At 45.6% G+C, this 15343-nt stretch overlaps 1 protein-coding gene across 1 annotated transcript in view; it reads right to left on the bottom strand.

Moving 5' to 3' along the window:
• Positions 1–14593, bottom strand: part of ntn4 (netrin 4) — a 48956-nt gene extending 34363 nt beyond the window's left edge. Inside the window, exons 1-2 of the mRNA XM_015962450.3 lie at positions 14408–14593; positions 13193–13746 (exon numbers count right to left, since the gene is read on the bottom strand). Coding sequence (XP_015817936.3) covers positions 13193–13746; positions 14408–14453 — 600 coding nt within the window. The 5' untranslated portion in view covers positions 14454–14593. The remainder of the gene's footprint in view (positions 1–13192; positions 13747–14407) is intronic.
• Between the last annotated feature and the right edge of the window lie 750 nt (positions 14594–15343).

The raw sequence follows: 15343 nt of genomic DNA, 5'->3' as shown, positions 1-15343 counted from the left end.
ACACACACACACACACACACACACTAAAGTTTTAGTAGCCTTTTCCTTTATTTCGGTAGCAAACAGCGGTAAAATTAAGATAAACTGGTTAGGCTTTTTGTAACTCCACTTAGTGATTAGGAAGGGATGTTGTGGAGGTATTAAGTTACACAATGAAGCTCGTGATGTCACAACTGCTGCCTGGGGAATTTGGTTTAGGATCATTTATGTGGTAATTTAGGACTTTAAATCTTGACATCATTGGGTGTGACCTCACACGAGTGAGGTGGGTATCCTTATGAGTAAAACAGTTTCGTTTTGATTCCTGGAAATCCTTCAAATCAAAGATCCCCTTATAGGCTGCCATCACACTGCTGCCGGTAGAACCAGTACCGCTTCTGTTGTTTGGGTGAAATAGTTGGCATCTGCGCCAACCCTGACTGTTAAAAATGTGTGTTTGCACAGCGCCTCTTTACAAGTTGTTGCTGTTGATATTGTTTGAGCTGTGTCTTTATGAGCATTTCCTGTTTAGAGTCTGTCACATTTTGGTTCAGACACATGAAAAGCCCTGGTGCTGCTCTCTGATTGGACGAAAGACCGGCTAGGAGCGTGATGGTAGAAGCTCTTTTAATTTCCCCGTTGTTGGAAAAGGTCGCAAGGTCACAGCATTGTGATCTTCAATTAAGAGAACACGACAAATAGGATGATAGGCGCCAGTCCCAGGGCGAGCACGGAGAGCCGGGCCAGACAAAAGGCAGCGATGAAGATGCAGCTCCACATAACTCAGGGCTGAACAAAAGGGCCCCGACAGCCCAGCGACTCCACAGCAACATCAGCACACCCGTACATCCGTGCTGGCATGCGTGCTGGGAGACCACAACAGTGTGTTGGTTTGTTGGATCGGCTATGGGAACACGCCTTATAGTTTTATTTGGGATGTAAAGATAGAATATTGTTTTCAGATACGCTGATGACACCCGTGTTTTTTTCCACCGGAGCTGAATTCACATCACAGTCCTCTGTTAACCACCAAAGGCAGAAGCATCCTCAACAGGTGACGTGATCTCCTGACAGTGTGGAGAAACAGAGTTAATTTAAACACCTCCAAGATTTTAAACACTTTTTCAAACTAGCATTAAGTCTGAGCACGGGCGAACACTGGCTCCTGGACAGGCTGTGAAGCAACGTGGGACTGGTGGATGGAGGAGGACATGATGTCCCACATGAGCTCCGTTGGATTCAGGTCTGGGGGACAGGCGGGCCAGTCCATGGCATCAGTCCCTTTGTCCTGGAGGAACTGCTGACACACTCCAGCCAACTGCCCCCGCTTATGGTGTCACAAGGGGTCTGATCTCAGCTGGGTACCCAAGGACAGTCAAGCTACCCCTGAAATACCACTTTACACCATTACTGACCCACTGCACAACTGGTTATGCTGGAGGATGTTGCAGGCAGAATGCTCTCCACGGCATTTCCAGACTCTCATGTCTGTCACATGTGCTCAGTGTGAACCTGCTTTCACCTGGGAAGAGCACAGGGCGCCAGTGGTGAATTTACCAACCTTGGTGTTCTCTGGAAAATGCCAAATGTCCTGCATGGTGTTGGGCTGTAAGCACAACCCCCACCTGTGAACGTCGGGCCCGCATACCTCCCTCACCGAGTCTGTTTATGACCATTTGAGCAGACACATGCACATCTGTGGCCCGCTGGAGGTACTTTTGCAGGACTCTGGCAGTGCTCCTCCTGCTCCTCCTCTCACAAAGGCAGAGGTAGCGCTCCTGCTGCTGAGTTGTTTCCCTCCTACGTCCTCCTCCTGGTAGCACCTCCATGCTCTGGACACTATGCAGACAGACACAAGAGACCTTCTTGCCACCGCTCACATTGATGTGCCATCCGGGATGAGCTGCACTACCTGGGCCACTTGTGTGGGTTGTAGACTCCTCCTCGTGTTACCACTAGAGTGAAAGCACCACCAGCATTCAGAAGGAACCGAAACATCAGTCAGAAAGTGCAGGATCTGAGAAGAGGTCTGTGGTCAGTCACCACCTGCAGAACCACCTGTCTGATGGAGACATCTTGCTAACTGCCAATAATTTCCACCTGTTGTCTATTCCATTTGTTCTACCGCGGGTGGAAGGGATTATTAATCTGTGTTGCTTCCTAAGTGGTCCGTTTGATTTCTCAACATAAACAGCAAACCGTGTGTGTGTGTGTGTGTGTAATGAGAGAGATCTTATAGCTCAGTTCTTTCCTTTTTAAAGGAAGTAGATTTTGCAGCTCTTTAAAAAAGAGGTTTGGACCCCTGCGAGAGAGCCGTTTAAAGCCCATTTTTTTATGCAAGCCCCATTTTCAACTGAACAAAACCAAAGAAAACACAAATGTTGTAAATTTCACTAAATTCAATTCACTTCTTTATGGTCTCCCCAACAAACTCCTTCATAAACTGCAACTGGTCCAGAATTCAGCAGCCCGTATTATCACCAGAACCCCTTCCTTTCACCACATCACCCCGGTTCTCCAGCAGCTTCACTGGCTCCCAGTTAAATTCAGGTCCATCTTCAAAATTCTCCTCCATACCTTCAAAGCAATCCACAACCTCTCTCCTCCATATATCTCAGACCTTATAAGTATTCACACCCCGTCCCGTTCACTCAGATCTTCTTCTTCCATCCATCTTGCGGTTCCTTCTGCCCGTCTCGCTACCATGGGGAGCAGAGCTTTCAGCCGCTCTGCTCCTCGACTCTGGAACTCACTTCCCCCAGACATCAGGAACGTCGACAGTTTTACCCTTTTCAAAACAAAACTCAAAACACACATGTTTAAATCTGCCTAAAACCTCTGATTTTATTGAACTGTTTCTCTCTTAGTTTTTTCTTCTTTGGGTTTTATTATTGTTTTATTGTATTTTATTACGTGTTTTGTGTAAAGTGACCTTGGGTGTCCTGAAAGGCGCTTTTAAATAAAATGTATTATTATTATAAATCTAAGTTGATGCTGTATCTGTATTTGTGCATAAACATGCCAAGTATGGCTTCACCCAGGCTCGTCTCTGTAGGAAAATGTGTTTCAGAGAAATTCTGCAGAGCAAAAAGCACGCACGGAGTTCGTATCTATCGCAACAGCTCTACATCCCAGTTTGGTCGACTATAATCTGCAGTTTATGGTTCGACCCTTCCTTCATGTTGGGATGCAGTACAACAATCACATGAAGTATGATACTGAAACACTACAACTAGGAAAGTTATAGCTACTATTGGTCTCATGGTTGTTTACTTTTTTCCTGTCACTTTGAACAATAACAGCGAAAATTACTATCAAAATAAACGCATGAATCTGAATGTAGCATTAAAAGATTTGTGCAGGAAGGTATGATGTATATCATATTTATCAAGAACTACACCCTAAAGCAGCTGAGAGCAAACATTTCAATGCCTGAAAACCTTAAATTATTATTATTTCCAAATATGCCAAAAACAGTTTTATTCATCAAACCTCTTACGCGACACACGTCTGGGCCCAAAATTAACCTTCAGTTATTTTAGGAAACATTAAGGCACGGTTTGACAGAAAGTAGATAAAATATTGTCGTTAGGCCCGGTTTACATGGGAGGACTTTAAGATGGACGAATGATTTTCAAAACATGGCAGACCACACAGCGATAAAGAAATCATGGACATGACTACGGCTGAACGATTTTGGAAAATAATCCAATTGCGATTTAATTCACGATAATTTTCTCAAGGAACTTTTCTCATTTTTCAACTAACGGAAGCAAAAATAAATAAAAAAAAATCTATGTAACTTGTACTGAATATAAACAAGTTTATGTATCTACATATCATATCAACAAGCAGGGGAGGATTGAGGACTGAAGAAGATCCGGGGCTTAACACACACACGCGCGCACACTCGTGACACGCACTAGTCAACATATATATTTGTCTTGTACCACATAATTTTTAATCTGAAGCTACATATTAAGCATTTTCAGGGCAGAGTATTGTTCCTGTTAGTGTTTAGTGTGAGATGATAGTAAATATTCCCTTTCTTTCTCCCAACTTTACCTGATAGTAAGCTAACTTTAGGCAAACCAGCAGCACAACAAATATTTTCAAATAAGACTCACAAACCTGAGTCAGCACCAGTCTCATCAAAGCTGGGGTTCTGTCGTTGTACTTTTTGTCTAAAAAACGTCCTTATGTCCATCTTCACTCATGCGTTTCAGGCAGAGAGTGTAGAAGAAGCCGACTGCTGAAGGGCTTCTTCTTCAGTGGTGGAGGCTCAGGCAGGCTGTATACAAACTACTGACAGCTGCGCCCTCTCTGTTGGGCTTTGGTACTGCATGTTACTTCCACGTTTGAGATCCGGGGCTTTTCATTAAAGATTCGGTGCTTGAGCTCAAGTAGCCGGGCCTAACGCCGCCCCTGTCAACAAGTTTATTTGTCTACATAAACACTCACAAGTAAAAACAACATTTTGTATTTTAAGGTGCGATGCTTTGCAGCCAGGAGCACATCCATTGAAGGACCATAGGTATTAGCATCAATTGTGAAAACTGATTTGCGGGAAGTGTGTCCCATTTATTGAAGTATTTTGATTTTAGAGTTTTTGACGTTTTGTCCATGCAGAGCTTCCGTAGTTCAATTTCATTCATAGCTGCTAGCCAGTGGGGTTAAAGTCCCCTACAGTTTTCTAGCTTTACTAAACTATCCGTCTGTACTTATTTGATTAATAACAGTTTTAACTTTTTATTAGACTCCAAATGTAATAATTTGGCACGTTGCTAATTCGTAATTTGTAAGAATGTAATCGGCGATATTAGCATTAGCATCCCTATGGGTTTTTCAATGTATATTAGCATTGTGCTAACCACTCACTGCCAGTCAAATTGCAGCCTTTGCGATTAGAAAATCTCCTTTTGTCACATCGCAATTCAATTGCACATGCGATTAATCGTTCAGCCCTAGATATAACGGTGTGAGTCATAAAGTGTCATGTGCATCCACAGGGTAAAAACTACATGAACCAACTTGATCAGACAGGAAATCTTAAAACTCTCAAGATCAAACGCGACTTTGAAGTAAACAAATATGATGAAGGAGGAGCTTCCAACACCTTGTTTCTGATTGGCTGCACGTCACATTCAGCAGACTGCAGACGCATTTGTCCTCAAAAATCAGACCAAAACATTCCAAAACGTTTGAAAGCCCAGATTTATTATTGTAGCGGTCCTTCCAAGATGACCTGAACGCTTGTAACTAGAGCCCTGCACTGAAGCCCTAGGCCCTCGGGTCGGCCCGGCCCGACGGCCCTCAGGCCGGGCTTCGGGCCCACAACTGTGTAATTACCTCGGACACGGGCCGGGCGCCTTTATTTTTAATCGAATTCATTAAAAAAATTGAAACGCAAACGCAGCAGTAGAGCCCTGCGTGGGACTGTTTTCTTCATCCCGCTCCCGCTGAATTTCTGACCATTACCGCCTGCAACTGCAACGTTAAACTCCCGCCCGCAATCGCAAAACTCGGAGAAATTATTACCTCACAATAAAAGAGATGTATTGAGTTTATGTCCTCTCTGGTCCTGGAGAAAACATGTCACAACCCGCGGCTCTTCCATCCATCTGATGCGGCTCTCTGTGCTTGTAAAATAATGAATGGATATTTAAATAAAATGCTTTATATTTTACTGCTTTAATTTTATATCTGTATGCCAATTCTATGTAAAGATTGTCTGCGTAAACCTGAACAGGTCCAACCCGGTCTTACTGTGAGACCGGGTTGACGGGTCACGCTTGTGCGTAATCATATGCGTGTTCTGAGCTGAGGAGATTCTGGGATTCTCCTCCTGGATGTGTCGCCACATTGGAGACAGGAACAAGCACTATTGAGCCAAAGTTTCATAATCAGGGAACATTTTCTAAGTGACAAGTCTGTCTGGGAGACCGGGTTTGGAAAACTCCCGCTTCAGTGGGAGGAATCTTCCTGCATGCGCTCTGGTTCTGCGACGTGCTCCAAGCCAATCTCCACAACTTCAGCTCGCTGTGTACCGTACGTACGCGCTGACAGCGAGCTGCGCTGAGCAGTGTCCAGCTCAGATGTTCAGATGGGAATCTTTTCTTGGGTGATTTAGCTACATCTGCGATGTGCGTAGAATAAAATGTCAGTTCGTCTGCATGCGTCGGGGTAATTCTTTCTATTCTTTCTCCGTCAAAATAAACGGTCAAATACGGGAACTGTCCGGTCAACACAAGCCCTGCTTTTAACCGTTCTGTTTCATTGTGAAAATTGTTGGAAACAGATCAAATTTAACTTGATTAACACCAGAGCCAGTGCGCCGTCATCTCTGTGACGGCAAATGAGGGAAAAACAAATTGATCGGATCCTGCACGTCTTTTAACACATTGGTCAGGATTGATGCACTTTGTTTTCATTTAGTTGGTTAAAAACAAGTCGGGCTCAGGCTCGGGTCGGGCCAGAGAGTCCTGAAAACCTTTTCGGTCCGGGCCGGACACGGGCTCAGATTTTAGGCCCGTGCAGGGCTCTACTTGTAACACACCACACACGGAGGGACAGTTGTCTTCAGGAGGGAATTGGGTCAAAAATCTGCTCTGGGTGAGCTGGGCCTCAGCTTCGAAAGATGATTGATATGCAGCTGATCAGTGGTGCTGTTGGACCCGTCGAGCTGTGTGTGGGCGGAACAGGATCTTGATCTGAAAATATGTCTAAGAAACAAAACATCTGGGTAAAACAAAGTCAAGCCTAGTTTCAAGAATCAAATAAAACCTTGCAGTCACAGCAGTGGCTACATGTTTTTATTCGAGCTTCTTTCCTTCCTTTCCCGGTCAAAAGAGAAGATTTAGTGTCGAGATATTAACCATTAATGTCATTGTTGGGAGGCTGAAAAGATCTGAGGCCAAATGGGTCTGCTTCATTCAAAGAGCTTATTGGAGATGAAAAGGTTTCACACCTGCCATTAAAAAATGCTGCAGATTTCAGGCTCAGCGCAGCCCGAGGTGCTGAGTTCACCGTGGGACACTGAATATCTTTCTTCCTGTTTCAGGCTGCAAAATAAAGCAAGCCCAGCTTTAACAGGCCTAATTCCATCAAAGCGCTGTGGACTGTAATCTGGTAAACAGGCACAATGGGCATTGATGGGAGTAGAAAGGTGGATAGGGAAACAGAGGGGGGGGGGGGTCTAGCCAACAGTACCAACATTCATCAGAGCAACTGCACTTCCTTCCCTTCAGATAGATTGTATGTGTTCATCTGAGAAAGGCACGGACCAGTAAGTGTTTGAGGACGTGCAGGAAAGAGGAAGAGCGTGTGTGTGTGTGTGTGTGTGTGTGTGTGTGTGTGTGTGTGCGTGTGTGTGCGTGCGTACACCAGACGGGTCTGCCTCTTTGTCTCGCCTCAGGAGGCCAGACTGTAACAAACACAGTCTTGTGGCCCTGCTGACCTCATAAATAAGACTAACAGCCCTGAATACTTCTCTCCCTCTCACATCACCTTTTCCCCACATCACAGGTGAACACATGAGATGACACGCTTTCATGTTTTCCAGAGAAAGAGGAGAAGCAGAAAGCTGAGAATACCTGCTCGCTGTAATCGCTCCCAGCTACCCCCCCCTCCTCCCCCCCTCTTATCTGATCACAGAAGCTCTCGTACAGCCTAACGTGCACAAAGAGCACACCGTGTCTCAGTGAGCAAATGTCTTACATCAAACCATCATTTATTATAGTCCACATGATGCGTGGAGAGAACATGCTAACGCCACACAGAAAGGCTGCAGCCGGGATTCGAACCTGCAACCTGCTTGTTGCGAGGCGGCCCAGTCGTGTTGTTTCCAACGAACACCATGGCGGACGGCAGAAATGAGATCAATAAACTGGCTCTTTACTTTCTTTATATTTTTTAAAGTAATACAGGTCAGATATGAGATCCATAACATCAACCAGGAGTTTGAGGATGCAGAAACAAAGAAAGCATTTTGAGACTGACATCATTTAAACATCTGATCCTGCCGGGCTGCTGTGGCTCCATCCCATTCACATCTAGTGGGTAACAATGAAACACTGAAGCTTTGGCTGATAGTTATCGTTATCGATGTAAGGCCCGTAGCGATTTTTGACCCACTCCTCCCGCCACCACAATCTTACAGAAAGACATCAGATACAGGTGCTGGCCAGTAAATTAGAATATCATCAAAAGGTTGAAAATATTTCAGTAATTCCATTCAAAACGTGAAACATGTACATTATATTCATGCAATGCACACAGACCAATGTATTTCCAATGTTCATTACATTTAAATTTGATATTCATAAGTGACAACTAATGAAAACTCCAAATTTGGTATCTCAAAAAATTAGAATATTCTGAAAAGGCTGAATATAGAAGACACCTGCTGCCACTCTAATCAGCTGATTTACTCAAAACACCTGCAAAGGCCTTTAAAAGGTCCCTCAGTCTTGTTTTGAAGGCACCACAATCATGGGGAAGACTTCTGACTTAACAGCTGTCCAAAAGACAATCATTGACACCTTGCACAAGGAGGGCAAGACACAAAAGGTGATTGCTAAAGAAGCTGGCTGTTCGCAGAGCTCTGTGTCCAAGCACATTAACAGACAGGCGAAGGGACGGAAAAAATGTGGTAGAAAAAAGTGTACAAGCTCTAGGGATAACCGCACCCTGCAGAGAATTGTGACGACAAACCCATTCAAAAATGTGGGGGAGATCCACAAAGAGTGGACTGCAGCTGGAGTCAGCGCTTCAAGAACCACCACGAGGAGACTCATGAAAGACATGGGATTCAGGTGTCGCATTCCGTGTGTCAAGCCACTCTTGAACATGAAACAGCGCAAGAAGCGTCTCGCCTGGGCCAAGGACAAAAAGGACTGGACTGATGCTGAGTGGTCCAAAGTTATGTTTTCTGATGAAAGCAAGTTCTGCATTTCCTTTGGAAATCAAGGACCCAGAGTCTGGAGGAAGAGCGGAGAAGCACAGAATCCACGTTGCATGAGGTCCAGTGTAAAGTTTCCACCGTCAGTGATGGTGTGGGGTGCCATGTCATCTGCCGGTGTTGGCCCACTCTGTTTCCTGAGGTCCAGGGTCAATGCAGCCGTCTACCAGGAAGTTTTAGAGCACTTCATGCTTCCTGCTGCTGACCAACTTTATGGGGATGCAGACTTCACCTTTCAACAGGACTTGGCACCTGCACACAGTGCCAAAACCACCAGCACCTGGTTCAAGGACCATGGTATCCCTGTCCTTGATTGGCCAGCAAACTCGCCTGACCTTAACCCCATAGAAAATCTATGGGGTATTGTGAAGCGGAGGATGCAATACGCTAGACCCAACAATGCAGAGGAGCTGAAGACGACTATCAGAGCAACCTAGGCTCTCATAACACCTGAGGAGTGCCACAGACTGATCGAGTCCATGCCACGCCGTATTACTGCAGTTATTGAGGCAAAAGGAGCCCCGACTAAGTATTGAGTGCTATACATGCACATTCTTTTCATGTTCATTCTTTTCAGTTGGCCAACATTAGAGAAACAAACATTTTTTCATTGGCCTTTAGAATATTCTAATTTTCTGAGATACCAGATTTGATGTTTTCATTGGTTGTCACCTATAAATATCAAAATTAAACGTAATAAACATCGGAAATACATTGGTCTGTGTGCATTGCATGAATATAATGTACAAGTTTCACGTTTTGAATGGAATTACTGAAATATTTTCAACCTTTTGATGATATTCTAATTTACTGGCCAGCACCTGTATTCCTACTGTGTGTGGTGTGTTACGAGATTTCCTGTCTGAACGGGGGAACGTTCGTGTGCAGCTTTTGCTGCGTTGCCACACACCACACACTGTAGGACCATCCCTGTAATATCCAAGATTTTTATGGTCACGTGTGTGGGCTCTAGTGATTTGAAAGTGATCAGACGGTTTTAACCCTTTGATGCATAATGGTCACTACAGTGGACAGATACTTAAAATCGTTATTCATTTATTTTTGCTATTAAGCACAGCTGTTGAAGACTTTATTGCATTTGAACCCCTCCATTTGGACTTCAGTAAGTCAAGCCAACATATTTCATGTTCAGAACGCACGCTGTCCACTGAGGTGGACGTGTAATTAATTATTTGTAAATTACATTTTACAAAAAATATGTAAATATGAAATTTGTTTCATTCACACCTAAAGATGAATGAAAAAAATTGTTAAAAAAATCATGGTTGAAGATTTCATAATTCATGCATCAAAGGGTTAAAATGCTGCCGTGTAAACCGGGCTTAACAGACCAAGGTTTGTTCAAATGACGAACAACTTCACTCACTCACATATTTTCTAAACTGATTATTGCTCACAGGCAGCTGGTGTCCATCTCCTGCAGGCATTGGGTGAGCGGCGGGGGTCACATGGGTAGGTCTCCAGTCCATCACAGGGACTCACAACCAGTCACAGACTCGCACCCAGGGACAATTTAGAGTCTCAAACCGACTTGAACATGCAGTATTTTGGTCTGTGGGAGGAAAGCCCTGCATCCATGGGGAGAACATGCCAATTCCATGCAGTAAGGCTGCAAGGGGGAGTTGAACCTACAACCTTTTGGATGGCATTAACATCTGCACCACCATGCAGCCCCAAAATACTTGAATTAATGTGAAGCATCTGCTGCCTAAAATGAAATGACACTTACTACGTGTGCACAGTGCATAGCAGATACAGTAAATGCACACACCCTGAGCCTCCAGAGGAGGACAACTCTACTAGAGCTGACTAAAATGTTCAACATCACCAGGTAGTCCTGCAAGGCGGTGTTTTAGCTTTAAACCCTGAACCAGCAGATGCATGTTCTCCAGTTGCTCTTGCCGTGCGGCCGATTTAACTTTAAATACACGGGCGACTGCAGCTGGTTTGTCAGAACACTGCTGACCTCGTTTAACCTCGGGGTCAACCGCTGTGCGTGGAGGAGGGGGTGTTACGGGGTGATGGCTAGGCTCCTGCATAACGCGGGATGCCAAAGTGACGCTAGTTTCTAACGCGTGCAGATAAAGCGAAGGAAAGTGGTTCTGTAGCACGTTAGACGCAAACAAGCAGGAAAGCGCTCAGGCAGCTGTTGCAGCTGCAGCGGAGTGTGAACATGATTACTAGAGCGACACCAGAGCAGCACCGTGCACGTTTCCCCACACACATCTGCTGAGCAGCTCCCCAACACACACCGTTTCAATTAAACATCAGTGGACACCAGGAAGCCCTCTCTTCTGCAGTCAAAGTCGGCGTATTAAACACTCCATCACACGCCCACGGAGCTCTCTACGCCCAGTTCTGCTCTCCATGCCTCACGCGTGATGCGTGACTTTTCTACAGAGTACAGCCTTTATTCTGCGAGTAGGGCTGGCAGTGAAACATCAGCCAGTAGCACGTTTTATTCATAAAGAGAAGAAAACACCGGACAGGAAATGCTGTCATCCCTCCAGCATTCCCTCACAGGTGTGGATCGGAACAACGTTCCACCTGCTTCCTGAGAGAGGCGAATGTGTTTGAAGAGGAGGAAAAGTGGGAACTCGGCGCCTGATTTACATCAGATCAGCCGATATTCCGTTCAGCGCAACCAGGAGGTGTCCAGACAACCCACATCTGGGCCAGGATTCCTTGCTCCGGTGACAGTCACTGAATGAATCCAGATATGTGGAAAATTATCGTAAGCAAAGTAAAGCTTTGGGGTCGTTTTTAGAGCCTGTCTGTCATTTAAGTGCGTTTCTGTCTGTTTGGAGAAATAGACGAGAAATCCAAAGTGCATCGCTGACATCGTCAAACAGATACGACCTCTCAAATTTAGCCTCAAGTGAGACGTGGCTCTTCCAGTGCATCCTGGGCTCCGGACCACCAGGAATCCCTTAATGCTAATGAGAAAATCACTTTTTGGTGGGAAAGTTTCTGAATAATGTTTGAATAAAGTTCATCCAAGTTTAGGAGACAGCAGCTGTTTAAAGATGGCGGCATTCACGCGGTATTGATGCGCGAAACATGTTTAAAGAGCAAGTCACCCCCTACCAGAGTCTAACTCCACTCCCACTTCCTGTTTGAAAAATGCATCAAATGCTGTTGCCTAGCAAACCGAGAGGGCGGAGCCGCTAACAAAAACACACAAAGGCTCACAACGACATTGTGACATCATATGGTACCAGCTAACGTTCTAGGGTACCTCTTAGCCAATAGCGATGGCAGATTTAAATTCAAATGCAGAGTTTTTACCTGACAACGGCACAACACTGACAGTTTTAGGCAGACAATTTTAATTTTAACTAAAATACAAAACTATTGACGACACGCGTCTGCAGCACGATTAGACACGCACTTATAAAGTTTATCAGAAAATAAAGTAGATCTGGGGTGACTTGCTCTTTAAAAGCTCCAGTTTCAGACCTTGTAAGCACCGGATGAAACAGCACTGTTTGAACCTTGAGGATGAATTATTTTATATTTTGATGAACGTGGTTAAAATCGGCAAAAATAATAAAAAATTGTCCGATTTTGTGTGATCCCAGAACTCACTGTTGCATTTCAGATTTACATTTAAATAACGTGTGATGTAACATTTGTGGGTGTAGACGTTTACGAAAGAAGATGCTATTAAAGTTTGAGGAGCCATCTAGGATAATTATTCATAATTCTTCCTCAGAAACACACTCCAAGCGTCTAAACTGCTCCTTTCAACACGACACAGAGAGAAAGCTGAACTCTAGAGATTCTGTGTGTTTTCATGAGATTCACAAACTTTTTACTCTTAAAGTGGTTTTGTTATCCTTTTGGGGTTTTCCCCTTTTTCCATCAGTGTGTGTGTGCGCTAAATCTCTGGAATGTTGCAAAGCCCAAAGTCCACACTGAAGGGGTTATTATCACCATGAGACACATTTGCATAACGCCTGCCCTGTTAGGAGCAGCCTGGAACGGCTGAGCATCTGCCTCCCATGCTGACAGTCTAATCACCAATCAGAGCCGGTTCAGTTTCTCCTCAGCTGTGTTTGCTAACAAAAGTGGAACTTTACGACTACCAGGGGCAAAGTAGCACGAAGGGATGGAGCTATAAGAAACATAAAATTGCCTCTACACACTACAGTTCCTCTCTGTAAATAATAAAAACCTTCATAAATCAAGCGGATTGCAATCACCCAAATGAAAGACAAAGCTTCTCCTCACCTCGCCTCGGCTGCAGGGGTAGGCCCCCGAGTACTTGGAGGTGCAGGTGGCTCCATCCCGGCCCACACCTGCCTTTCCCTCCTCCAGTCCGAAGGCGGTGCTACAGTTGCTGGCGTAATACTGCAACGTCTTCCACGTTCGCCCAAAGTCCTGCGAGCGCTCCAGGGTCATGGCAGAGGGCCGTGGCGAGCGAAACACCACGATGAGATGCGTGAAGTAGAACTCGGTCTCCAGGTCCAGCTGCAGAGTTTCAGACGTCACGCCTTCAGCGGACTGCCACCAGGTGTTCGGGTGGCGGAAGGAGGAGTCAGACATGGCCCCGGCCGGGTGGGCCAAGGGGGGCAGACCAGCGTTGCATTTGGCGCATTTGGGGGCGCCACAGGCCGTGTTGGGGTTGGGGTCTAAGTAGGAGCAGTAGAGCTCGGTGGCGTTGTTGCCGCAGACGGTCTGGGTCAACACCTGCCGACCCAGAGCCAGGTTACCCATGCGAGGGTTGCAGGCCCGGCTCTCACAGCGGGGGGCCACACCTGCTCTAAACACCTCCACAGGCAGGCCTGCAATAGAAGGATGGACAAAATCTCGACTTAACAGCTTTGTAGGTTTGGCCCGTTACACCTGAACCCATCCACAAACGGTCACGACGTTACTTTGAGTTAAGAAAACCACTCTTCTGCTCCGTTTAATCAGATTAGTGACCAGCCTTCAGAAGAAACCAGCGTCTGAGCTGGGATGACTCACTGTGCCTGTTTACACAAGTCAAGTGATTTACCTCCATCGGAAACGTTACGCAAAACGGATAGAGGAGGCATTGTGCACCTGCCTGCTTCGGACCGCAGCCAGCATGGACTCTGACACAGAAAAGGTTTGGCAGCTTTAGAGGAGGATGAGCAGCATTCCCCTCCAGGGCCACAGTGTCATGTTCAGCTGTGGATTTATGATCCTAAACCTGCAACTGGTTCGTTTTCTGCTGGAAAAGCTCATGAATGGGTGGACCTTTGCACCCAGAACCGTACCCTGGATGTTTTCACAACAGCATAAATCATAATAAAACCCGGTAGAGTGAATAGAAAGTGGAAAGGTCACCAGAGAACCCAAACTTTTAGTTACGATCCCACTCAGTTAAAATAAACCCAGCTTCATGGATGGATCGTGTGAACAGATGATGTTTTTTGTTGTTTTAGACCAAAACAAGATGCTTCTGTGATTATCTCTTACCTGCATCTGACAGCACGGCCAGACCAATCACAACTAGAATCAGCATTTCTCCTTGATGATGCAGCAACACTGGATATGAGAAAACTGCGTCAGGTGTGCGGAAATCTCTAAATGAAGAGAAGAAGTGCGCAGAGTTTAGATCCGGTGCGGACTCTCTCTTTCACTCCGCAGCGATCCGGTGAGGCGATAAAAAGCAGGACAGCATGATCCCGGACCCGGACGGCGCGTGACGTCCAGCTGAGAGAGGAGGAGAGCAGCCGAGGTGGAGAGGAGCTGACCGGCTGTGCTGGGCTCGTCTGCTCCGGGACCTGCAGCGGGGTTCATCTCCCTGCACTGAGTCCTCCGCCTGCACATCTATTTCTGACGAGCGCAGAGACGCACAGAGGATATGTAGCGACCGCGCCGCGCGCCAGCTCCGCCCCCCCGCCACCACCCCCACACTTAAAGAAACAAACCAGACCTTAGGACCACAACCCCCAGAGGCTCCGCTTTCCTTTGTAGAATGAACTAAAGCTGCATCAGTTTTCTTCACATTTTAAAAAGTTTTATTTTTTACATTCATTTAAAAAGATCAAATGTTTTTAGCTGCCCAGGGATTTAATTTAGCCAATAACAAGCATGTCTTCAGCAATCTATGGCAGATAGTTAAATATTCACTATTTAATATTAGAAATTAAATTAGACGTATTGTGCAAAACTCTCTTTTACGCTGTCATATGGGTCTCTGCTGCTAGCATAGAAATCTAGACGAACCTTAGCAGTAGCAAAAGATGTTGCAGGTCAGTCTAGCCATGCGCCATAGCCTCAGTAGGTCCACCATTGGCCTGGGCAATGTTATGTCCAACGAATCACAGCACTCTATTGGGCTTTCACATCTGGGCCAGCATTGGGTGGTGTTGGTCCAGGTCGCACCGGTAGGTTTTGTTCACACACACT

Source organism: Nothobranchius furzeri, chromosome 1 (genome assembly GCF_043380555.1).
Source record: "Nothobranchius furzeri strain GRZ-AD chromosome 1, NfurGRZ-RIMD1, whole genome shotgun sequence".
NCBI classification, from domain to species: domain Eukaryota; kingdom Metazoa; phylum Chordata; class Actinopteri; order Cyprinodontiformes; family Nothobranchiidae; genus Nothobranchius; species Nothobranchius furzeri.
The sequence above is the reverse complement of the archived record's forward strand: the minus strand, read 5'-3'. Positions and strand labels throughout refer to the sequence as shown.